The sequence below is a fragment of the Acanthaster planci genome, linkage group LG06 (genome assembly GCF_054643075.1).
Source record: "Acanthaster planci isolate LZ-2023a linkage group LG06, COTS_SCS, whole genome shotgun sequence".
NCBI classification, from domain to species: domain Eukaryota; kingdom Metazoa; phylum Echinodermata; class Asteroidea; order Valvatida; family Acanthasteridae; genus Acanthaster; species Acanthaster planci.
Genome location: NC_141782.1, coordinates 409148 through 424898, shown reverse-complemented (window position 1 = coordinate 424898; position 15751 = coordinate 409148). Strand labels below are relative to the sequence as shown.

Sequence of the window (15751 nt, the reverse complement as noted above, 5' to 3'; positions counted from 1 at the left end):
AGGGATGGGACGAGACGGGATGGGATATAGGAAAGTGTCAAAAGAACGGGAAGCTGTCAAATGAATGGGAAGTTGTCAAAAGAACGGGAAGTTGTCAAAAGAACAGAAAGTTGGGGTTTAAAACAATCAGTCAGATGTTGTAGGCTGGAAAAACTATGGATATGAATGTTGTTTTTCTGGTGATTATCGAACTAAAGCTGTTGGCTGAAGACTGAAGTCAACTGAAGCATGGAGGTATATCCCCGTGGCTGAGGCGAATAAATAGTCGACAGAGGCAACCAGTCACACGAGAAATAAACCAGGCAGAAGGACGGAGGGCACAAATACCGTGACATTTTCTGACCATGGCCTGATCTAGGCATGAAACCATTCATTTGTACTTCAACGAGTAAGATTCTCTTTCGAGTCTTGACTATCTATTTATTTTAAAGGCCGAGTCACTTCTCCCTCCTGTAGTTACACCATGTTATGCGACTAGACTGAAATAATCATGCTTGGGAGACTGGACAAGTCTAACATGTGCCGCGCCAGTGTTCACTGATCAGTTCAGTGGATGCACGGATCACTGGACCTTGGACGAATGCCACCATGAAAATTACTGAGTGGAGCGTTAGTAATAATAGTATTAAATTAGGTTATAGGCTTCGCCATCGGTTCTTCTCAAAACCACACACTCATAAAAGAGATATTTCCTTGTACAAGGTGCAACCGCAAGCCTAACCTAATTTAGTACTTCCACCATGCATAGCTTCAAGTCTTATCAATAATATTTGTAGTATTCATGTTTTTCGCATTTTGGACTGGATCAGTCATACTAACGCAGCACAACATTACATAGGACCTATACTAAAATAACAGCGGTTCCCAAATATTGACTAAAAATACCTTTATCACTACTTACTGGCTTTTAAATGCCAAAGTCAAACTGTTGGAGCTTCAATGATATTTTGGACTCCAAAATGTGTCAAAATCCGACCATTTTTCGCTCGACAGACGCACAGCTAGCACTTGAAGTGTAGCTGCAATGATTTTTTTTAATTTGCACTGCATCTTTGTACTCTTCTTCATTGTATGACAACTCTTACACACTCCTATTTGGTTAAATGCACTGAATCTGAAAAGTGCATGTTTTAAACAATTAAAATTATCCATGCAACTGAGGGCGCTGTTGCTGTGACATCATCTAGGGAAGACGTGGTTCAGTGCGTAGGTGTTTCTGTTCAAATTGTGAACCCAGAATTCACCTACTGAAAACATTTCTGAGAGAGGGATTGATGTTGTCTTATTGCTATGCGAATAAACAGCAATGAATCAGCAAAGGATAGAAAACTGAGTCCAGGAAACTCTACAAAAGTGCAAGACTGTCCGTGTACAAACCAATGAGGCAAACACTGAGGCAATTCTCTGAGATGACATCACAATTTTGCTCACGAATATGGAAATACATGAATCGTCAGCATAAAAGCCAAAAGGGGTTAAAATACCTGAGGTAAACCGAGGCAGAAAGGTGCATTTTTAGGTTTGTAATCACAAAAATCTATTGCAGCCACCCTTTAAACTTTTGACACCTCCTCCCATTCAAATACGTTTGAGGGTGCCTCCAACGACTGTTTTACGCTCAACACGTCTTGTACCCAGACCACGTATAGCCCGCTCATGCATGTGCCTTGGAGGACCAATCTATATCTATATCTAGGCACGCGTAAATATTGGGAGGATGCTTCATACATGTCATAAAGTTTGCGTTGTGCTTGTGTCGAGCGAAAATGGTCGGATTTTGACAGATTTGGAGTCCGAAATATTAATGAAGCCCCAACACTTTGACTTGAGCATTCAAGGAAGCCATTAGGAGGTGATAAAGGTATTTTTAATCCAAATTTGGAATTTTTGGGAACCGTTGTCACTTTAGGCCTAGGCCTACATCAAAGTTAGCCCCAGCACGGACTATCACTCCCGATCCATCCTAAGGATAGATCGGGAGTGATAGTCCGTGCCACACTAGTGGGGCTACATCAAAGTAGGCCTGGACTAGTACATGTAATGTCGTGGATCGACTATGACTGATCCAGTCCAAAATTCGAAAGAGTCAGCAGAGCTAACATGACCTTATAGTTTTAGTGGTAGGGGGCCTACGTCCTTGGTCAGTTTGGTCACTCAGCAAAGAATAATTTAAAGAAGTATTAGTTTTACCTTTCGGCCTTCATGACCTCCAGTACTGTGTCATTTCTTTGTACTGTGTGCTTACTTCATTCAATGAACAAATACAAAGGGGTATTAATAATGCAGTATATGTTGAAAGCAAGGGTGACCTTGGATCAAAAGTCCCATGCAAATGACACAAATGAAAGATTTTCCAACTTCAAAAAATAATGTAACACTCGAAAACATACAAGTCATTCCACATCAAGCACATACATAACTTTCACTTTTATACAGTTCCCGCAGTTGCGATTTAAAAAACATGTCGTGATGGAAGTGAAAAGATTGTCCCAAATTGGCTTAGGCTACTACGCAAAATTCGAGTTTTAAATTTGCTGCTCTAAAGTGGTCAAATGAGGTTCCATCTTCCAACAGGGTGGGCATCGGATTGCCATTATCAATTTTGATGATCTTGAGCTTGAATTAAAGTGAAAGAATTGTTCTAAAGGCGTAGACCAGGTACTAAATGCCTTATGAATATTAATTAGGTCTGAAAACAAAAGGAAATCTTAAGAGAAACACTTGGAAGTCTTTTGTAGTACACCTTCCCCCAATACATCAAATGAAAGCTGCTTTCAAGCTCTATCTGATCATGTAGTGTACTTACCTTGAAAACGAGGCCCTTCTGCAACACAGCGATTTAAATACCTGTCTGTCTGGTTGTTGCTTCACTCGCACATGTCGCTGGTATTTGTTGTCCACATTTTTATTGTCTTTGTTGCTGTGCCCATGTTTTTGTGGAATCAGGTAAATCTTTATTTGTTTTATTTCAGCTTGAACTTTTTTTAGTAATAATTTTGGAGAAAATGAAATTATTGGAGATAATGCAAGACGTGGCGCTGTATTATCATTATCCCTGCACATTGGGCTCACAACTGAACATTCCTGAAACCATCTCAGCTCCCTGGGGAGTATACTTGCTGATGCTGCCCTATCAGGCCCACAAAGCTAATGACCAAGTCTACCCTCACTCGGTACCAATTTACTCCTGGGTGGAGAGAGGCACATAGGAGTAAAGTGACTTGACCAAGATCACAACATGCTGCCACCAGCTGGGTTCGAATCCCGACCCTGTGATCAGAAGCTACAAACCCTATGACCACTAGGCCACATGCCCCGAATAGTCTTGGCTCGCTTTGGGAAAAATAGTGGAAAGTGAAAGGAAAAAAAAGAAAAGAGATGAAAGACAAATGAAAATCACTAATTTGGTTGGGAAAATAGCTTAAAGTTGACCACTCCCACATTAAATAGTTTATCAGTTAGTAGCTGATGGGTGCTTCCTGGAAATTCCTTCTTGAAAAAAGTGGTTTGCCGCCTCCCCGAAAATAATCCTGTTGACGCTTGTTGTACCACATGTAGAGCAGAATACCTGTACCTACGTCAAGCGATGACCAATCTTTGATGCATAGCTTGAGCTTAGCGTAAGGCCAAGACTTGACTAGATTAATCTGGTTATTTTTCAAGTTTTTTCCCTTTATCCATGAGTAGACGTTATTAAAACCAGATTGCAATAAATAAAAAATTCCACTTCTTTGATCAGTAAAAAAAAATGATAGTTCTTAACTTCTTATTTTTCAAGCTGACTTCAATGATGACGGAGGCAGAGCTTGCTAACCGTCATGCCAGGGAGGACCTCGCGGCATGCTACCGTGGCATGGACTATTACGGGCTTGGAGAGGGAATATGCAACCACCTGTCACTGCGAGCTCCTGCGCGCAGTGGCAAGGGAGAGGTTATGTTACTGGTGCCTTATGGGATACACTGGAGTCAGGTGGGTCAGTATGATAGCGAGAATAGAATAATTCGCAACCTTTGGCAAGTATTGCTAGGCAGAAACAGACTAGCTATTGGCCAAAATGTCCTGAGTTTGTTTGTTTCATTGTTTATTGGGTTGGTTGGTTTGTTTGTTTTCTAGCAAAAGTGATTCATAGGAGACATTTTTCTTAGCTTGTAAAGGTCGCTGTGCTCACATATTTGTACAGCGGTACTGTGAAAAGTTGGCACAGGGGATGTCGAGTCCTGTCTCTATCTTGAGCATATTATAGCCTAAAGTCGTTTCTGATGGTTTGTTAGCTATCGTCATGCCATTAACAACCCAAATTTATAACAGTGATTTGCATTATGATAGTTGACGTTTTTAAGTCCATTGTGATTGATTTTTGGAAAGAAAAATTGGTCTTTGTGTCAGACTTTGAGGAAAGAGGGTAATTTGTTAAAACTACATACGTGACTCACATACTTGACTGTTCATCCAGTGATGTTCGTATATACTTTCACATTTTACGATACAGATGACAGCAAGTTCTCTGATAGGTATTGATATGGAGACCCAGGAAGTCGTTGAGGGTAAAGGGAACGGCGAAGAAAACGCTGTATCTGCTCACATCTCAATATACAAGGCCATGAAGGACGTCAGGTGTGTCATGCATATCCACCCACCTTACGCTACTGCGCTGAGTGAGTTTCCCAGAGCCCAAAATCATCTCAACAAATTCAATCATTCAACGTAGCTCTCAACAAGTTTAAGACAAAACGAGCATGTGTATATGGTGCCGTTTCCGTGTCTTAAAGATTTGTTTATGTTGTTAGTAATTGTGTCCATGGGGGGCATTGTGCTGAGATGTTCTCTGTAATTTTTCAAAGTTTGATCAGTGCAGCATTAGGTTTGATTTTCCTCTTTTTCTGCATGTTTGTATTTCTATTCAGGTTGTTTAAAGGAACCCTGGCTCAAAATGATTCACCAAACCTGCATGCGATTCTATGGCAAAGTCGGCTATGACTTGCAGTTTGGGGGCACTGTGGCCATGGGCAACGAAAGTACCAGGCTGGCCGACAAAATGGCGGGACGCCAGATCTTGGTCATGGGCAACCACGGAATTATGGGAATCGGCAAGTCAGCAGGTGAAGTCTTTGATAATCTCTACTACTTTGAGAGAGCTGCCATGATCCAGGTAATCCAGACCAAAGTATTTCGTACTCAGTCTTATTCCTGTAGAGGCATCTAAGGCAAGAAGCTGAGCGCATCTCCAGACGTCAATTTAAAAAAAAAAATTACAAGCAACAAAGCTGTTTGCTGCTACTCCTCATTTCTGTTATGCACACCGTCTTAGTTATCACTGCATTACCCAGAGAGGTCCTTCCTCCGTATTGGTAAAAATTTTCCCTAAGTTGCCATTCTTTTCTCAGAAAAAAATTGTAAGGGCAAAAAGATTTATAACTAACTCGGAGAGCAAATTGGATTTTGTTGAACTGGTAGGTAAGGACAATCTGGCCTTGCTGCCAAGCTGTTGACTTCCCTTCATTCTCACTACTTCATGACAAACAGATGCTAGCAGATGCAACGGGCAAGGAACTCGCCGTGGCTAGCAACGAGGTTGCCCAGGGAGTGGCAGAGTACACTGACAATTATGGAGACTCCTTCAAAATTGACCATCTAGAAGCCCTCAAAAAAGTTCTGGAAAGGAAGGAGCCTAATTTTCGTCTATAGATGGGTAAACTCTGAAGGAAACTAAACAGACATTAACTCAGGGGATTTCTCAGCTTTTTAGCTGATTTCAGCTTTTTTTGTTTTGGATTTCAGCTTTTTTCCTCACTGGCTGTTTTTCAAAGTATGTGAGACGTTCACAGTTCAGCTTCTTTATGCGTTTTTACAGCTGTTTTCATCTATTTTATCATTGGTCAATCTCACACCTGTAATATCTATACTTCTCTAGAGGACATAGTATTGGACAGAAAGTGCTTGTTGAATCATATTATGACTTTAATTCACTGATATTCTGGCAAATTAAGGCCACAACCATGTTACATGTAATGATACTGCCTCGATGAATATTTATATTTGTATTGATTTGTTCTTAATAAAATGTGGAGGCCAGAAACTACTTGTGCATGATTCTAACCCTTACATTCTGTCATATTGTTTACCCTCCATAATTATGGTTCCAGCATTGTCAGAAATATTCATTACAAGGCACAATCACTCGTTTATATCAAACCAAATTGACAGAGTAACATTTGCTTTGTTACTGTTTAGCCTTCAACGATTGGAGGGGGCGTGTCCGATACAGAGATCTTTGGCTACACCCATGTTCTCTCGTTTGTTCACATGGCAGACAGATGCTTGCAAATGCCACAGGCAAGAAGTATGCCGAGGCTACCAATGAAGTTACCCGAGGAGTAGCCGAGTACTTCAATAGTTTTGGGGACTCCTACAAAATTGATCATCTGGAAGCCATCAAGAAAGTTCTGGCAAAGGAAGAGTCTGATTTTCATTCACAGACAGTCGTATCAGGACCAAACTAAAAACAGACATGATTTCAATTTTTTAGAATATTCATTGGTGTTAATAAAACTTTTAAAGCACCTGTCGAATCACTTCATTTGCCTTTTTATTCTTCGATACAGATATTAACCAACAACTGATGTTGACGGTTAGAATCCAACCGTAGGTAACATTAATGTTAGGATTGATTTGTTAATGTGAAAATTGTGAGTGCCCAACTGTAGTCATTATTGTTAGTAAGCGAGTGAGCCTCTTAGGCCAAAATTATCAAAATTAGGGAACCAGTATTTAACAAAGACTGTGATGATGTCAATTGATGAGGGGTGTTAACTCTCATAAATAATAAAGTAAAATTGAGCAGACCCCCCCCCATTTAGTTTTTTTTAATTTCTCACTAGGCCAGTTTTTCACCTGTTTATGTCACTGGCCTCCCTGGAAGTGCCATTTAAGGACACGTACACTGCTTGAGACATGCATGAGGATTATCCCCACGGCTTGTTCAGTCGCTCTCTTGTCGCAAACTATATAGGGTCTGCTCATTTGACGTCACAGTCGTGCTACAAGCTAGTGGCTGCTAAAACTATGGCTGGCCGTCGGTACAAAAGTAAAATAATAATTCGCAAAGTGTGAAAAATCTTACCAAGCTATCCGACCAACAGGTAGTAATATTTGCACTACCAAATATTAAATGAGAATACAATTCAATTGACAAAATGTCTATTCTGAACGGAATTGGGGTAAATTGAAAACCAGTCAAAAGGTGATATTTATGCAAACTTTGGCCGCCCATAGTGTAGCCAGCATAAGATCTGAGAGTGATCAATATTATCTATTATGACGTCATCCGTCTGTGCATAATTATCGACGAACCAGGCCGCTACTTGAGTGGCACGTACATAGCAACGTGTATACCAGTGTTGCTAGGGATAACATTGTTTTGACTACACTGTCAGAGCCTGCCATCGGTCCCTACGCATTCTGCTTGCAATGCATATTGTACACACTGAGTGGGATTCAACCTTCCTCAGCCTAACCTCCTAGTTCTAGGAGCTGTCTTGCGGTGAAACTGAAAGGCTCTTTTTTTGTCTTGGAGGATTTTATGACTATAATTTTGGATCTAAAGGAGGAACATTGATAGTTCTAGAGGCTTCATCAACATGTCATGCAATTTATGAAATGAAATAAAATAGCTATAATTATATGTAGAGGCCTACGATGGTTTCGACTTCTTTGAAAGTATTATTATAACCGTTATATACATTCATTGGAAGTTCGAGGATGGGGGGAAACGGGAAGCACATCCCCGACGAAACTTGAATTTTTACTAAAATACACATAAACAGATATAGAAACTGTTGGAGGACACTATTTCCAAAATTTTAAAAGCTTATTGAAAACCCTAAAATTTATCCTCATCATTAGAAAGGTCATAAAAAGTTATACATAAAGGAATTCTATATATTAACTCCCTCCCCCACCCTTCCAAAAAAATCCCCCACCCCGAAAATTTGGTTCAAGATCCTCTCTGAAATTGAAATCAAAGATCAACTTATCAAGATCATGGATGATGATCTTGATAAGTTGATTGATCACAAGCAGTCGTGGTCTTTGATTTCAATTTATTTCAGAAAACAAACTGTGCTTCTTTAATAATGTAACATTATAAAGCAAAAAGGAAGGAACATGATTTTTTTTTCCTGACTGATATATTTGAGTTTCTGCATAAAGAATCCATCTGTGAGGCTACCCCACACCTGGAGGATTTGGGCCGGGGCCATGTCGTCTTGTACTTTGTGCGTAGGGCCTAGGGGGTGACAATTGACTTGAGACGAAATAGTGTGGGTATTACAGGGCACAGAATGCCGGTTAAAGTTGTCTCAGGCTGGAAAGTGCATCATTTCTGCAATTATAACATTATTGCGTAGGATTCTACCAGTGGCCTTCAGATTTATGCTGATCGCCATTTATACATTTTAAGATGTACATGTACATGTATAAACAAGTCAGTGTACTGTATTTTACGCTGCTGGCATATATCGTCATCTTGTTTCTCGCTTTCGCAGCTAGGTTAGAGTTCGATAGTTCAGCAATCATTTTAAATGCGCTACACGTTGCTGACCCGTTAACAAAATGCTAAGGTGACAGCACAATAGCCAATCAACAGCCGTTGCTGCGGTGACGCAGTGTTTGCATTTCACAATAACGAGCCTGATCACCGCCAGGAATGTACAGTGGTTCACGGCGGTTACATAGGAAGTACCCTGCGCGTTGTTTAGCAACCATTGAGCAGTCGGTTGACATGGCGGATAACTAAATATTTTAATACATACTTTTTAAGTTCAAATTTGAATAAGTCCTTCATACAAGACATTTAGGCCAACAACCTTTTTGATTTATTTACTTTGGAAATATCCTACCTCGTAAACGCTTCGATCTTACAAAATTTCCTGAGTGTCCCAATTAATGTAGTTCCAGTTGCCCTGTTTTGTCTCAACGCGGACGAACACCACGCGGTTTGCTATAAATCGACCTCCTTAACGACCGGCTGCACATTTCAATTCTGTAACAGGACTGAGAGTGGGCTTGAAACCGTAGCAAAATTTGTTTTTAAATTCCCAGTACAAACCAAACTACCAGACAACATGCGTGAGATTGTCCACCTCCAAGCCGGCCAGTGTGGCAACCAGATTGGTGCAAAGGTGAGTACAGCATTATTGCCTGCTTTCAGACAGCGGCAGACACCGTAACATTGAGACATGTCGTGACTGAAAAAAAAAGAAGCGGGAAAAGAAATGGTCAGTCGTGTGGTCAACCACGTAAGCGGTGGTTTTGAGTTTGTTTTGACATCATCTTTCGGTTTCATCATTCTGATTTAGACATTGATTTGACTTCTATTAAGGCCTAATTCGTTCTGTGCGTTTGATGTGATCAGGGCAGGCCCGTAATCGGTAATAAAGGGGAACCTAACCACTCATGACTGTCAGTGTCACCGTGATGAACAGGTGGACTCGATTAAACTTGATGTCCCAAACGTTAACCATGCTAAACTCGGGCACCCAATTTAGTCATGGGATGTCAGGCTTAATGTACACGTTGGTGCTTGATAGTCACTTAGCTTGGCACCTACCAGCATCAAAACTTTTGAGCCATGTAATCATTGTTTAGGACGAGACTTTCACATTATTTAGCCTTATTTCATCATTGTTAAGGACAAGACTTTCACATAATTTTGCCTAAGTAAGTTATTGTCATGATCATGATTGTTGATAGGCCTACGTGTATTTTCTTCAAACAGTTCTGGGAAGTCATTTCTGATGAGCATGGCATTGACCCAACTGGCACATACCATGGTGACTCCGACTTGCAATTGGAGAGAATCAATGTTTACTACAATGAAGCCACCGGAGGCAAATATGTACCCAGAGCTGTACTGGTCGACCTGGAGCCAGGCACCATGGACTCTGTCCGCTCTGGTCCATTCGGTCAGATCTTCAGACCCGACAACTTTGTCTTCGGACAGAGTGGAGCTGGAAACAACTGGGCCAAGGGTCACTACACCGAGGGGGCTGAGCTGGTAGACTCTGTACTGGACATGGTCCGTAAAGAAGCAGAGAGCTGTGATTGCCTCCAGGTAAGAATTGTGTATTTTGAGGTTTCTATATCATAAAATGACCAAATTTTAAGTACCAGTTCATTAATTTACATCTGAGGGACAGAACAGGAAGGACAATTATATGGTTAGTCCAACTGAGCAACAGAACTTAATAGCTGAATTCTTATTTATTGATTTGCAGGGATTCCAACTGACACATTCCCTTGGTGGTGGCACTGGCTCAGGCATGGGAACACTTCTCATCAGCAAGATCCGTGAGGAGTACCCAGACCGCATCATGACCACTTTCAGCGTCGTCCCATCTCCCAAAGTCTCGGACACTGTCGTTGAGCCATACAACGCCACCCTCTCTGTCCACCAGCTTGTAGAAAACACAGATGAAACCTTCTGCATTGACAATGAAGCCCTGTATGACATCTGCTTCCGCACCCTGAAGTTGACCACCCCAACCTACGGTGATCTCAACCACCTTGTGTCTGCTACCATGAGTGGTGTTACCACCTGCCTGAGGTTCCCTGGTCAACTCAATGCCGACCTTCGTAAGCTGGCTGTCAACATGGTGCCCTTCCCCCGTCTCCACTTTTTCATGCCCGGCTTTGCTCCCCTGACCAGCAGAGGCAGCCAGCAGTACCGTGCCCTGACCGTTCCCGAGCTGACCCAGCAGATGTTCGATGCCAAGAATATGATGGCTGCATGCGACCCTCGTCATGGCCGCTACCTGACCGTTGCAGCTATGTTCCGTGGCCGTATGTCCATGAAGGAGGTTGATGAGCAGATGCTGAACGTGCAGAACAAGAACAGCAGCTACTTTGTGGAATGGATCCCCAACAACGTCAAGACCGCTGTCTGCGACATCCCACCACGAGGCCTCAAGATGTCTGTCACCTTCATCGGCAACAGCACCGCCATCCAGGAGCTGTTCAAGCGCATCTCTGAGCAGTTCACCGCTATGTTCAGGCGCAAGGCTTTCCTGCATTGGTACACCGGCGAGGGTATGGATGAGATGGAGTTCACTGAGGCTGAGAGCAACATGAACGACTTGGTGTCTGAGTACCAGCAGTACCAGGATGCAACAGCTGAGGAGGAAGGCGAGTTTGATGAGGAAGAGGAGGGAGAAGAGGATAATTAAACTCATCCGGAGAAACTCGACAGTATTCAACAGAACTCAAGGGACACTAACTTTACATGACATCCAAAAATGGATGTCTTTCAGATTGGCCGTAAACCATTTGGAAACTCTGTAAAAGAAAAAGAAACTGATCATAGGAAATAAAAGAAATTGATGGAAGTTGATATTCACCTATTTTTCTACACATATTCCTACAGAGTAAGCAGCTATTTTGGGCAGTAACTTGTCGCAGCTTCACAAACCACTATGATATGTTGAAAGAATTGTTACTTTCTGAATTTCTAAAATCATGTCAGAAAGCCCTAACTTTTATACCAAAGCTTGAAATAAAACAGTTTGAAATGGAATAGATTTGTCAACCGTTTGTCCCTGATTACTGGAATCCCTGTCGTCCCATCTTCATTGACAAGACATCGAGACATGAATGCTGAACGTGGTGCTTTGTAATGTACATTGGGTTTTGGAATTTTTTTTTTACCTGACTTAGTTCCTTCCACCCAACCTTTTGGATGAATGCAACTCTAGGAAGTCCCGTGAAGGTGGACAGCTGAATTTCAATTTTGTTTCCACTACACTGTATTTAGATGGTTAGCGAATCATAGACGTTTAAGAAATAAATGTATGGACACTGCTATTGAGTCAAACCTAGTTAATAAAGTTGGAGACCAGACTAATTACACATGTACATTACTTTGCTAATTGCTATAACCAGAAAAAAAAGGAGTAGAAATCGCAAGAATTTATTTTGAAAAATTGGGATTCTCGGAATAATTTTATAACGGAATTTTGTTTTAACCATAGTTACAAGTGTTCTTTATATCGAGATCATGTTCTGTACAGTTTTATAATGCACAAATCAAACACGAGAAAGATTTTCTTATCCGCACATTGCTTGACACCTTGAGCATGAAACTGGTCTGAATTGTTTTCTAAATAAATCCTTTTAAAAGAATTCCATGATTATACGGACACTAGGAATATTGCTCTGTAGTACATGTACGTGCATGTACAGTACATTGTATTCTGTACAAGCATGTGGATAAGATTTCTCAACCCGCTGAGTGAGGGCGCTTGCACACGGTCAGCTAGCCATCACGGACGTACATACGAAAAGAATGCAAGAAAACTGACAGCCATATGCAAGAGGGCGCTATCCTCGCCGAATGGACCCATTAGGAGAAAAGTTTTTTCCACGCTTGCAGGCAGTGAAGGCCATATGTAATCCATGAGTTTAAGTACCTGTGTTAAAGGAAAAATTCAAGTCGTTTATGAAACACAACGTCACAAGCGTTCCCGAGGAACTAGACATGCATGCCTCTTTCTGTGAATTTGAGGTGCCCCAGAACCTGTTTTCTAATGTATGTAGTGCAGTAGATCTGAAACGATTGTCTGAACTGTAACCAGCTGGGTTTGTTTGTGCTGCGATTACCATGTGACAAACTTGGCCGCTTGGAGTGAACAATATATTTGCCATAGTGACTCATCGCTTCACAAACAATGGCCCATATGCATCGCTGTACGTCGCACATGATTTTCTGTAGCTACATTTTGACTTACTGAATGCGATTTGCCTTTATTTGGAAGACAACCTTTGATTGCGGTTGTTTCCAGGCCAACTGATTCCTCGTCTTTCTTACCCAGTGCATGTACCTGCATTCATCTATAAAATAACCAATTTCAAGGGCAGAAACGATAAGGAAACAAGTTCACACGTTCTGTCACATGGCTCACCAAGCCGACGAGGCCAAAATGTATATGGTTCACATATCGTGAGCATTCATGAATTCAAAATCAAACTCAGCTGCAAAGATCTTCATTAAGGCCTGATTTAATGACCAGTGGGTATCACTTACAAGTACAAATGACCATTGCCACTGTTTCGTTTATGGAACCATACGTTGAAATGATGCCGAGAAAAATCATGTCCATATTGTGTAAAAGTTCATTCAAAAACAATGTTTACTGATATCGGCGAAGTGTACTCCTCTGATGAAAAAGCCGGGCAAACAGCTGAGAATTGGTAACCGAAAAAGTAGCTCAGCACTTCGCTGAAAACAAATGTTTATGGCTGGCTGCAGAATGCTTTAGAGAGCAGGTCTGTATTTCACTTTGTTTGCACAAAAAAACTATGTGCCACATTAAGGAGACATAGTTTGCGATGCCATTTTTTGTGAACACAGAAGCATGAATACCGGACATAAAAATCTCATGAGTATCACTTGATGACTTGCTTTGTAATTACATTATTTTTAATCGATAATTACAGGGCTCCGGCTCCGCTCTTGTAAACAAGTGTGTCCGTTTGAAATACTGCAATTATTGGATCAACTGAGATGCTCGCGCGGTCATCAACTCGACACAGCTTGGTAATAATATGAATATTCCAAAACAACCTCAACTGAAGTAATTTGATGGTTTCGGCAAGTCCTTAAGTATTCCTGAAAGGTAACGGGGACCATGCATGCCTCCCCTTCCTCCAAAAATGGGGCCCTTTTTATGACGAAAGAAAGGTAAATTTATGAGTTTGGTCTATTTAACTTGTATCTCCTTTTCTTTACAATCATGTAAAAAAAATCAAATGTATTCTTTTCCCTAAGGAGGGTCATAAAAGCCTACAAGAACAAAATTTCAAAGTTTCCCCGTCCCCCAAAAGACACCCCCCCGAACAAAAGCCTCTGGATCCGTCCTCGGATTGATCATATTATGTGCAAGTGTCTCCTTGACTAAGTTTCAATGAGGACAACGGTCCTAATTCCAATCTAAGCTCAGGAGAAACTTCACAAGAGTGTAACCATGAGAGTGTATTACCGTGCACTCCCGTGGTTATAACTTATAGATTTTTGAAGTTTTTGGAAACGCAATCACATATAATGCATGTTTTAATTTATTTAATATCACCTTTTAATTCAGCTCGGGGTAGGAATATAAAAGCAGTCGGCGGTGCAGTAGACGCCCCCGTGTTTGTTTATTGGTTAATACTGGTTGTTTGCCAACATATGATACGAGTACCAATCAGTCATTTTTTTTTTTTTTTTTTTGATTTTGCCTTTAGAAAACGACGCTTACCTCATTCACATCAATAATAATCAGGTTGTCACGCTGTAAGTGCTTCGTCAGTCCAGGCTTGAGATTACGATAAAAACACGCGTCGACACGCAGGTCTACCACATTAAAACGAGAGAGTATGTTAAAGCGAACGAATCATTCAATAATTATAAGGTACAGTAAAGAAGCCGGAACTACTTTTCGTTTGATCAGTAACCCTGATGTATGCGTGCTAACATGTACATTGTAATTTAACCAGGCATTCATGCAAAAGGAGGTTTAATACAAAATGTTACATTCCTGTGACTTCAACACTGATATAGATTTGAAGGAATATCTTACTTCAATTTGTTTTCATTTGTCAGTTTTCGAATGAAATAGGACAGTTTTCAAACTTGTCCAACGAATGCCACTCATCCACAGTGTTACCATAGCAGCGCTTTTTACATGGCTCATGTTGTCAAGATATCATTAGGTCTTTTTACAGATCTGAACATTTTGTGGGTCAGTGATTTTGCGTGTTTATTAGTGACGCTGCCTCATTATGCTGAATTGTTCAGTGTGGATTTGATGAAGGTTGTCCAATGTTCGGCATACTGCTTATCAATGTTGAGTCGGTGTGACATGTCGCACAATTCAACAGGATGGCATCCTTATTCCAAGATGCATGGCCATCACCTTGCTTTGAAGGTTTCATGGGCTGATTTGAAAGCTGCATGTGGGGAAGCGTAATTTCGTGCTGAATTTACAAGAAGGAGAGTGATTATGTGGTGTTTGTAGGAGGGAGTTACCATAATCCGCCCACCTGACCTATGCAAGATAATGAAAAAGGCAATGGTAAATGCCGTGGTGTGACAGGGGAATGTGGTGTGCTTTTAAGAAGCTTGGAGCGTACAGTACGACAAGTATATGTAATTGAATTTTACTAGGCAATCAAATACCAGACAATTTATGCAAATTTAAGTGTGTTGAAATCCGCAGGACTCTGACACAATGCGGTGGGAATTACGTGTGTAAACACGACCTCATTTGATGTTTATACTGATACAAATATTTGACTTCATGGTTGTTATTCTTACCTGTGTCCACAAGACGGTTGTACTTTTTGAACACCTAGTAACCATGTCCAAACTGATTCAAGATATTGGAACAACATCTAATCAGTGACTATGGCGATGTGAAATGACGGCAGTTTTTGCTCAGGCAGCGCAGACGAGACCCCGACAACCGCCACTGTTTTCTGCTAGGATCTTCCATTGTTGTTGACAGGGGACTGGAACGCATTCATGGTCACAACAGGCATCTCAACCACCAGTTAGCAGCGCGGATTAATAAATTGTTGGCTTTCGAATTTTAATTATATCACAAGATATTATTTTCAAACTTTTGTTCTTTGTTGTCAAATCCTCTTGACAGGTATCAATAAAACAATGGAAGAAACAGCGATTTGAAAACAAAAACTAGGAAACTTCTGTGGGCCTGC

General features: G+C 41.1%; 2 protein-coding genes and 1 long non-coding RNA gene across 5 annotated transcripts; 2 read left to right on the top strand and 1 right to left on the bottom strand.

Annotated features, from left to right (window-relative positions):
• Window positions 1-1686: 1686 nt before the first annotated feature.
• LOC110974765 (uncharacterized) lies at window positions 1687-7682 on the top strand. Of its 3 annotated transcripts, XM_022226628.2 has the most exons (6): window positions 1688-1861; window positions 3779-3970; window positions 4491-4656; window positions 4906-5150; window positions 5525-5690; window positions 6312-7682. In XM_022226628.2, the coding sequence occupies exons 2-5, from the start codon at window positions 3788-3790 to the stop codon at window positions 5684-5686; spliced, it is 756 nt and encodes a 251-aa protein (XP_022082320.2). In that variant the 5' UTR covers window positions 1688-1861; window positions 3779-3787; the 3' UTR covers window positions 5687-5690; window positions 6312-7682. The 3 variants fall into 3 exon arrangements, with proteins under 3 accessions (XP_086994072.1, XP_086994073.1, XP_022082320.2); XM_087137946.1 differs by having other exon boundaries at window positions 1687-1852; window positions 5525-7682; XM_087137947.1 differs by lacking the exon at window positions 5525-5690 and having other exon boundaries at window positions 1687-1861.
• A 1351-nt stretch (window positions 7683-9033) lies between these two features.
• On the bottom strand, window positions 9034-15517 carry LOC147798712 (uncharacterized). The gene is made up of 3 exons (XR_015425631.1): window positions 15348-15517; window positions 14290-14384; window positions 9034-9246 (listed from the first exon to the last, which is right to left on the bottom strand). It is a non-coding gene; the product is annotated as an uncharacterized LOC147798712 (long non-coding RNA).
• Window positions 9045-11570, top strand: LOC110974762 (tubulin beta chain-like). The gene is made up of 3 exons (XM_022226623.2): window positions 9045-9180; window positions 9777-10112; window positions 10276-11570. Exons 1-3 carry the CDS (start codon window positions 9124-9126, stop codon window positions 11221-11223), a joined length of 1341 nt encoding a protein of 446 aa, XP_022082315.1. The 5' UTR covers window positions 9045-9123; the 3' UTR covers window positions 11224-11570.
• Window positions 15518-15751: the final 234 nt, after the last annotated feature.